This window comes from Crocodylus porosus, unplaced genomic scaffold (genome assembly GCF_001723895.1).
Source record: "Crocodylus porosus isolate Cpor-Errol unplaced genomic scaffold, CroPor_comp1, whole genome shotgun sequence".
In the NCBI taxonomy this organism is placed as follows: domain Eukaryota; kingdom Metazoa; phylum Chordata; order Crocodylia; family Crocodylidae; genus Crocodylus; species Crocodylus porosus.
Window position 1 is genome coordinate 147,501,144 of NW_017728906.1, and position 10,184 is coordinate 147,511,327.

Sequence of the window (10,184 nt, forward strand, 5' to 3'; positions counted from 1 at the left end):
CTTTCATCATGCATAATAGGTTTTGTAGTAATAGTGCTGGTTTTACTAACCAGATTTTGTTACAATTCTACTCCTGTCTTGCTTCTAAGCTCATGTGTAGAGAGACACCCTGTAATCAGTCAACTAAAGCATGTCCTATCATTTCTAAATGTCTCAAGTATGAGCAACTTTTCCTTGATATGAATATGTTTCCTTATATGTATTCATCCTTTCTTTCTCCGCTTAGAGCAGTCAGGTGAGTTGGCTAGGGCTATTATTATTTTTATACAATCTCTATTATAAACACCCTTGTTGAAAGCAGCATCCTGTAGTCCTCTCTTTCAGTCTCCTAAGTTCTTGACTCTTACTAATATCATAGAAATTTGGCTAGCATGATCTATTTTACCTGCTCAACAATTTAAGCCTTTGTCTGTTTTGCTATCGAAATCACTTATTAAGACACTTTTTTACTGGTCATATAAAGGCCACGTCAGTTAAGGGTATTCAGGTCTACTGCTAAGTAGTTCAGTTTTCTTTGTAGGTACTTCTTAGATCAGTATGTTTACACATCGTTAAGGACACTGGGAATCTTGTTGATACCATCATTAGCATTATGGGTATTTAAGAACAAATTTCCATCTGCAGTTATGATATAGTGGTATTTCGTAGCCTTAGTTCTCTTCAGAATTTAAAAGGACGCTAAATTCATAGATTTTATAATTTATTTCCATAAGAAATGATAGACCCTGAGCATGATAAACATTTTCAGAAAGTCTCTGTTTATGGTTCTGATTGGCCAGCTACCCACTACTGTGCTTACAGTTGTTTTTCTTCTGGGGTTTCTAAATGGTCCACTACTGCCAAAAGTTTTTATCCACTCAGCAGACTGGTTTACAGGTTTGATTTAGTGACTACCGATTGGATTTCAGTTACACATGCACCTAGTTATGAATTGAAAGTGGAGGTAGAAGATCAAATTTACCCTTTGTTGGGGAAGAAAAAAGCTGTTTGTAGAATCGGGCAAATGTTGATGCACAGATCACATTTAGTTCATATTTTGAAGATTATCATAGCACTAGCTGTTATAGTTATGAAGACTTTTTTACTAGCTTAGATTCTGGAATATAAAATAAATTCCCCAGGAAAAAAAGCACGTGCAGTTCAACCAGCTGCAGTCTAACCCTGCATGACTTGCTTCCCTGTTCTTGTTTTTGTTCCTTGAGAAGAGAAGATGTTTCATGGTAAAATGAACTTTTACTGATAACATTTGTACTTGAATTAATGAACTTTTAGAAGTGGTTTGTTTTGGATAAAGAAGAGATATTATGTATTAGACTAATCTGAAAGTGCAGGAGGGAAGATTCTGCTTATTTTTGGTATTAGTGAACCACATCTTAAGAGTACAGGATACTTGAGAGAATAGTTGTAGATACTTCATATCTAATTTATTGTGTTGAAGGTGACCTCAAGGATGATAATTTTAATGCAGTTACTATTTTATGACCTTATGTAAATTTGCTTGGTAATTCAGGGTCTAACAGACACACATACACGTTACACAAGACAGCAGTTTGTTATTGATAGGGCAGCAACATTTATTTTCTACTCCTTCCATCTCCACTGCATTTCAGAGCACTTTGAAGCAGTGGCAGTGCATAGGGGTGCATGTGCACCCCCCCCCGGCATGGCAGTGTACCTCCTACAAAAAACGGTCGCTGTTTCCCACCTCTGCCACCGACATTGCTGGTGCCATCTGTGGGTGGTCACCGACCTCTGGTTGGCACTTGCTGCCACCCCCCCCAGAAGTTCCTGCAGGAGCTCCCCTGCTTATTGCTGCTGTGCTCCCAGTGCTGCTATGCTTCCCCAGCTGCCAGGGCTACGTGTTTTTCATGCTTTGAAGAAACTTATAGTGTCTCCTTCAATTCACAGCCTGTTCTGTAGAGGACTTCAGTCTTCAGTGATCCTGATCCAAGTTGTCAACAGACAAAAATTAACTTTATTAAAAAAAAACCCTAGATTTATCATCACTATGCAGTTTAGCCATGTGATGAATTCAAACCTTAATGATGGTTAGCTTCTCCCATAAAATATAAGCACAATCACATTAGAAGTATGGTTTTATTCCGAATGCGATACTTTTGTCTTTCCCTTTTACAATCTGATTGAGAATCGGGACACTTCTTTCTTCTGCCCTTTAGGTGTGATTGTGTCAAAAATATGTCAAAAGGAAAGATTCTATATGCAAATACACAATGATGGTACTAATACACTATAATTAATGGATGTGCTTTCAGATGATATATTTGTAATTCTGAATTAAGTTCAAGTAAACATTAAAATTTTCATATATTATATAGTGCAGCTTTGCTTGAGAGATTTTTCACAACTGCCTGCATATATAGCTGTGTAGCATAGTAGTTAACTGTTGTTTGCATGTCCAAAATGTTTGGAAAACTGCTTTTAATTTTTTTTAAAGCTGTGGCAATTTTGTTGATTTGCTGTAATTTTAGATTTTAATTGCTTTCTCTGGAGACTTTTTACAAACTGCTATTTTTTGTTTATATCTTCATTTGAGTGAGGAAGAGACTTACTAAAATGAACACATTCTGTGTTATACTGAAATGAACTGGCAGTATTGGAGCTCTGCAACTTTGTTTTGTTTTTATGCTTGCAGGCTTCAGGTATTTGTGTTTTAAGTGTTCATTTTATTGTTACAGAACTGTGTTACTTTACCTGCTTTAAATCTTGACCTGTATATGAATGTGGAATAAATACAGCTCATATGTAGAACAGAATCCCAGTTACCAGGGAATTAAAATTTTGCTACAGAATAAATTATTATATATTTAGAAAAGTTACAAGGAACAATTTTTAAAAAGTCACTTGTAAAGAATAATGGATCTGATGTTCTAAAACTATTTTATACATACCAGTCTTTTTCTCAGTTCCAAACATTTCTTGCTAATCCAACTGTAGCAGTTGACTGCTGGGTTTTTGGAATTGGATTTACTGAAAGATTTTTCACTTTGAAAACTACGAAGTTCATAATTGTATAAAGTCTTGACTAATATTAATATGAATAACAAATTGGGACCCATACTCCTGTGAATAGTCCTGTTGAAACCAATGATACTGTTGACACAAAAAGGAGATATGGGTCTAAGAACAGAATTACTGTAAGCAGTGATTTAGAAAATTAATACAAGTACAATTAATTTTTTTTTTTTTGTACTCTGGTCCAGGCAAGCCTTTTTAGGAAGTTGCACTGGTTTTGCATCAGATGTTTTGACAAATCAACTCTGAGGAAAATGAAGGTTCTAGGTTGAGCTACTGTTTTGTTTTTTTTTCTAGTTGTGCTCTGTTCTCTTCTTCCCCTGGCAGTAATGGTAACAGCAGTAGCTGGAGCAGTCTTGGTTTAGAAGGAGATATATATGAGGAGAATTTATCCTTTCCAACATCAGACAGGTTGGTCGAGTCCAGAAATATAAAGAGATGAGTTCCTCATAATTAATGCATGGAGTAAACATTTTTTGCAGATGAGGGATACAATGCATTTTTGTAATCTGATATATTATCAACACGCTTCTCACCTAATCATTTGATTTTCTTTAATGAATTCATACTGAATGGATAAATTCTGCCGTGCTAAATTTGTGAATGTTCTTTAGGCGCAAAATAAAAACGATCTTTTGTGCATGGTTTGCTTGCTAGTCCATAAGTCTTTCAATTATTTTTTCATGCAAACAAGAGAGCTTGCTTCCTACAGGATTTCTGTTTTTCTCCTTTTGCTTTAGCTTATGAAAACTATTAAATTGCTTTATAGAGGGGTCTTTTGCATAAATAATATATGATTAAAGAATGCTAAATCCTCATGTCTTGTATCAAACTGAAAATAAAACTTTCCTGCTTACTTAAAGGTAACAAAACAATTTTTCTCCTAAAAAAGCCAAAAATGAAACCAAGCAAACAAACAAACCAAAAATACACCACCACCACATTTTCATATTCCAGTTAGGATCTCTTTATTTTGTAAACATAGAAATTTGTTAACAAATTCATTTATAACATGAAATGGTGTGAGAAGCAAAGCTTCCTTTTTCATGGTCATTTCCTGATTTTTATTTTTATTTTTATTTTTTTTTTATAAATTTGTTCTTTTTTCTCTTTAACCTTCATCACCCAGTCGTCAGTTTGAATGCATCCATTATTAGCCTACTGGGTTTGTGTTAATATTTTGCTGTTTTATTTTTAAAATCCAGTGATGGAACTGAAGATAAAGAGGAAGAGCCCAAGGATACTGTAGAAGGTAATGACTGTTCCAGCAAGGGTTGCTGTAGCTGTCGTCTCTAAATTGCGTAAATTAGAGAGGAAAGTGAGACTCCCATTATACATAGGTTGTTTACCTAATGCACATCAAGTAAGTGTCAAAGGATAAAACCACTTACATACTTTTCGACATCCTTTCATCTACAGTATTTGAGAAATAGGAATTACTTTGGTTGTTCAGACAACATGAACATTTAATAATATGAACTACTGAAGTCAGTTAACTGGACATGTGAAATCAGATGAATGTGAAAAAAACATGTTAGTACAGATTTCTGCAGAACTTGGATGCTGGAGAAATTACTATGATGTTCTTTCATTTTACTGTAGCGTGGTGCAAGTTTTCTTCACAAAAACCAAATGAAAAACATAGGCTTATGTTGCTTGTTGTGTTGTGTTCCTTTTTAGTGCAGCTTAGAGTGAAGGCTGTGAGGGAGTCTTTTTATAGCTCAGGGTGACTAGACTCACTCACTGTGGTTTAGGTATGAGCTGCTAAAGGCTTACATTGAAAGAAGATGGCCAAAATACACAATGATATGGCCATAACCCCTCCCTACCCCTAAGAATATGAGCTGATATATAACATTTCTGTGCCGACTGTACTTTTCCTTGTATTGTGATAAAATTTTAGATGAGACAAAAGGAGGTTGTAGACAGAAAAGGTTTTGGAAATGTGGAAGAGAAGCTCATAGTTAAGTATTTGTCTCCAAAGCAGGGATTTAGCTGGAAGTTTTCAGACAGAATTGATGTGGGGAAACGCATCTTGACAACTGTTGATCCTCTGGGTCATGGTGTATGTGCAAGAGGTTATGCAAGCAGCATACCAAGACTTTCAGCACATATGCCTATACAAAAGTATGGAGGATTGGAGGCTGCCCTAGACGTATCATCCCTGCTTTAAACTATTGGGAGGCGGTCCAAAGGTCCAAGTTCAGACATTCAGTGCTTCAATTGTTGTAGCTTCTGCCAGACAGCAGCAGATTAAAGCTGCTGCCCACTGCCTAACACCTCAGCAAGAGTGTGTCTCTGGCAGGGTGATGTCCCTTAGCCTTCCTCCAACTAAGGAGTACCCACAAGGCAGTGGGGGCTAGGGTTTTGAGGTGCCCTATACTCTTTTGTCTCTGGAGGTTGCACCATTGTGGTATTTTATAGGAACTGCCCGACCATGAGTAATCTCACCACACTGCCACCTAACCCTCCACAGATACAAAATATATCTCATAGTTTAAAATATTACTCTCCACTTTACCATGGAGTTTTTTTAATCTTTCTTGTATTGCCACTTCTATTTAGCCACGTCATTCAGTGCAGAGGACTGTTATTTCTTAGTTTATTGTTTGCATTGCATTACCACCCAAAGGCCACAGTCAGGGATGAGATGCTTTGTACAATAGCACTGTGCAGACACAGTAGACATTATCCCTGCCCTTCAGACCATTATCATACATTAAACACTGTATATCATGTTAGTTGTTAGTCTTGTCTGAGTTAATTTAGCCTTAGGCACTTTTTCAGCAATAGGATTTCTGGGTCTGCAATATCCTCAGTGAATACTTAGCACAGGTAGGGACCAACTAAAATTGCGATTTTGTGGATTTCATGGATTTTGTGAAATCTGGCACTGTCCACTTTTGTGGGCAAAATCCTGGATGGGGGAAAAATCTGTGCGGGGGGGGGGGAATAAAATCCATGGGGGAAAAAATGTTGGTTTCCCCAGAAGGGGTGCCTGCTTTAAGGGCTGCCAGTAAGATGGCTGCTGTCCTTGCCCTTTGCTGCCGATTGGCTGTGACAGCTGCCTGTCACTTGGCTCTACTCTTCTCTATCAAGTGGCGTTGAAGGGCGGAGTTGCATGATAGACAACCCTCACAGCCCGTCAATGGTGAGGGGTGGGCCCATGTGACAGGCAGACATCACAGCCAATCAGCAAAGGGTGGGCCCCATAGCCTCAACCTATCTGAGGGGGGGGGTGTGGGGAGGGGGTGTCATGCTCCACCAACAAAATGGCTGCTGGGCGCTGTGTTTTGCCTGTGAAATCAGTGGGCGGCTGCCTCAATTTAGGTATGTCCCTAAGCATAGGAAAACAAAAATCATGGAATTATTGTGCAGGTCCATTCCTTTTAATCCAGTAAATGTTATGGATTTTCTGAAATAGATTTTTTTTCTTCTATGGCTTATCAGGCTCTGGGTTATAAAGCCAAATTCTCTTTTGTTCTTTGTCAAATGCATACCTACATTCACTCTTTGTTCCATTGGCCCGGAAAGCTTGGTGCAAATTACAGTCAGTTATATTTCATAAAAGTATATGAATGCTTCATGGACGAGTTGCTAGATAGAGTATACTTTAATGCAGATATTTAATACAAATAACCATATACCAAAAAAACAAAGAACATATGTTATACTTGAAGAATGGGGATCTCTGCTGGAAAGCAGTAATTCCTAAAAAGACTGACTTGACAGATAACTAAACATTCTCTTCGTGTTGCCATGGCAAAAAGAGCTTGCATATTTGGATGCATTGATATCAGTCAAGAGGTGACGTTGCCTCTGGTTCTGGCATTAGTATAACCATTGCTTGACATACTTTGCCCGCTTCTCATATCTGTTCTTTAGAAAGAATATTGAAAATCAGCAACTAGTATGATCTGAGGTCTAGAAATGCATGTCTTAGAGAAATGAAAGTGGCTTAACCTAATTACCGTTTTAAATAAAAGATTAGGAGGGTGTTTGATCAGAGTCTTCAACCTGAACAGGCAGAGGTTATATGAGCAGAGTTATTTTATGAAACAAAGTTATAACAACAGCTAGTGGTTGGAAATTGAAGTTAATAAATGTCATACTAGAAATAAAATGTAAAGTTTTAAATACGGTTAATTACTCTGGGATTTAGCAAGGGATGTAGTAAATTCTCCATCACTTGGAATCTTTAAATTCAGGTTAAAGATCCCTCTGTTCAGATATGCTTCAGTTCAGCCACAAGTTGGTTAGCTATTGGTGCCCTTTTCCCTTGACCTGTATAGAAAGATGGAAGATTTCAGAACAGTGTGTTTTCTATTTCCCAAAGTGTTTCTTATAATGAATAATGTTCATATTGTGTAATTTTCTCAAATATTAAGTGAGCTACAATAATTCTTTTGAAAAAGTTAGGAATCCATTGTTTTACATTTTAATTTTTAATATTAGGTTTGGAGGATGTAGGAAAGACATTGCTAATAGTGAACATTGACATGGAACCAAGTATGGTGGACCCCCAGCTCAGAATGACACTTCAGTGGCTGGCAGCTTCTGAAGCAGGGGTGGCTGAACTTCATTTTCATGATACTGCTATGAAGGAGCTCATGTTTGTGAGTATAAAGCTATAGAGTGTGATTAAATTTATTCTGATGTTTAACAGGTATTTCTGCTGTTTGCTTTATATGTTAATGGTAAAGTATGTGGTATTGAGCAATGTTACGTCATCATTATTATAACCCTACAGAAAATAAAATAAAACAGTCTCTTAGTTTCTGTATGTAATGTAAAAATAATGGCATTAAATGCTATGTGCCTAGCTGTTCTAAACCCAGTTATCCATATATTTTAATGACTTTTTCACATGCTATTTTCTCTAGGCTGTATCAAAGAAGCTAACACCTTTCAGTGAAGAAACTGTTTTTTAAGTTTTACTCTTCACAGTTAACAGTAAATTAACCATTATAATAACCAGTATCTTGGTCACACAAGTAAACTTGCATTGGAGTTATTCACCTGATAGTTTAACTAGTTAATTCAGGAGTTCTCAAACTTCGGGATTCCACGACCCTGAGTGCTGGATGGCGGCAGTGGGGAATGGGGAGCTCACACACAGCAGCTGCCTCCATGTGCTGCTTCTCCAGGCCACCACACATACCCCTTGGAAAGTTTGCAGCCCCCTTTTAAGTTGTTTCTGACCCCCCTGGGGGTCACAACCCACAGTTTGAGAACCGCTAAGTTAATGTAATACTTCTACATGTTTTACTACACTAGTACATGAAGTTTGCTGTAAAAAAAAACAAACTTGTAATTAAACTTGATATTTATGTGTCTTTTAATTCCAGATAAAATTACAGACAATAGTATTAAGGAAATAGATTGACTAGGAAATAGTAATAATGAAATAGATTATTCTGACCTAAGCCGTATTTAATTCTGTGTTTTTACATTATGTATTATGTAGTTGCAAAGAAGAAAAAAAAATTGGAAAGAAGCCTAAGTAGCTTTAGATGATTTTAATGTCTTTTTTGGGTTGTGCTAAATTATTGTAATGGAGACTGTTCTGGAGATCCTTCCACTGTGGACAGGTGTTATGAATCCATGGAGAAGCAGGGATGGGCTGGGGTTTTGTAGGGTGTTGTGCATAGATATGTCCTGTATTAGATTTATTACGGTAGTGTTTCGCTTGTGTTTACAGACAATGTTAAGCTATATTCAGTCTTACCATTTTTATTTATAAGAACCCTGATACTTGATGTGAATGTAGGTTTGTAGTTTATAATCAGACTGGTATTAGCTAGTCAAGTAATTGCTGATTTGTCATCTGGACAGACGGGGCATGTGCAGTTGCAGCAGCACAAATTTGTGCCAGAGATTTGTGCCTTGGCACGTGTGCCTAAACATACACTTTGGTGTGGGGCAAGTTGTGCCACTTGGGGCAAAATGACCCTGCCCAGCTCCTTCCGGATCTGCAGCCAGGGGAGCTAGAGGCTAGCCCCAGCAGTGTAAAAACCTGTGCTGCCCCTGGCAGTATAAAAATCTGCCCTGGCAAGCAGCTCAGGGCTACTTTGCCCTCAGGAGCTTCTGAGTCCTGGCTAGTTGGTATCTGGGGACCATAGCCCCTTGTGCCAGCTGGACTGCTGAAACAGCCCTAACCTAGAATGGCTCTTGCACCCTCTACCCACTTCAGTAGTCTGGCAGTGGGGGCTGCTGCTTGAATGGGGCCTGCTGCCATTTGCAGCAGCATCTGCCCCCTTGAACCTGTGGGCCATGGCTGCAAAACTGCTAGACCCAGGTAGAGACCACATGGCCGCCTGGGCTGTGGTATGGGCACTGCAGCAGAGCCTCTGGGCCAGCTGCTAGTGGGATGTAGCTGCACAGTTGGCCTTTAGGTGGCACTGCTGTTGTCTTCTGGTGTCTCTACTCTGCCACCTGGGCAGCTTTCGCCCAGAAGATGTGCTCGTTGCCATGCCCCACTTTGAACTGTTGAAGCGAGTCCTCCTGGCCCCAAATGGCCAGGATGTCAGCCACTTCATCTGCCCTCCAGCTGGGTCCCCAATATTGGCCCTGGGCAGGCTCCTCTGCATGGGCACTGTCACTTGCCCTGGTAACATGTTATTCCATGATTAAAATGAAATGCAACTATATATAGATAGATTAGTTGGGCAATGTTTTATTGATATATTTAGAATTTTAAAGCAATTTGGAAGCCTACCAGTGCCTCTATCATCATAATAAAATGAATTCTAAATATCTATACACTTTGGTGTTTGCTTTTGGTTTTTTTATTATAGAAAAATCAGAGCTGCCCCTGCTCCCTTCTGTCACTAGAATGTGGGTTGCTAAGCAGCACTGATCTGCTGGTTACCCTATCCCTACGCCTGCCCCTCACTCTCAACCCAGAGCCCCGCCAGCGCCCTTCACTCCTGACCTTCACCCCCTGCCTGCCCCAACTAGCTCTTAGCTGCAACTCTGTCCCAGCACCAGGCATGAGTCAAACTGCAGCTCTCCCACCGGCTGCTTTTTGGCTCTGAGCAGTGCCAGCCTTTACTGTTCTGCTTCCTGTGCCTGTGCCCAGGCCCCAGCAGTCCCTGTGCCATTTCTGGGAAGCCCTGGACTGGGGCTCAGGGGCTGAGTTGGGCAAGCCC

The 10,184-nt window shown here is 39.2% G+C and overlaps 1 protein-coding gene across 8 annotated transcripts in view; it reads left to right on the forward strand.

Moving 5' to 3' along the window:
• Positions 1 to 10,184, forward strand: part of AKAP11 (A-kinase anchoring protein 11) — a 59,558-nt gene that overhangs the window by 38,170 nt on the left and 11,204 nt on the right. For 5 of the 8 annotated variants that reach the window (XM_019529854.1, XM_019529853.1, XM_019529857.1 and 2 more), the window contains 3 exons: positions 3,331 to 3,444; positions 4,239 to 4,285; positions 7,489 to 7,649. In XM_019529854.1, coding sequence (XP_019385399.1) covers positions 3,331 to 3,444; positions 4,239 to 4,285; positions 7,489 to 7,649 — 322 coding nt within the window. Of the gene's footprint in view, positions 1 to 3,330; positions 3,445 to 4,238; positions 4,286 to 7,488; positions 7,650 to 7,916; positions 8,793 to 10,184 lie in introns of those variants that run through there. The other 3 variants (XM_019529858.1, XM_019529856.1, XM_019529859.1) reach the window with 3 other exon arrangements.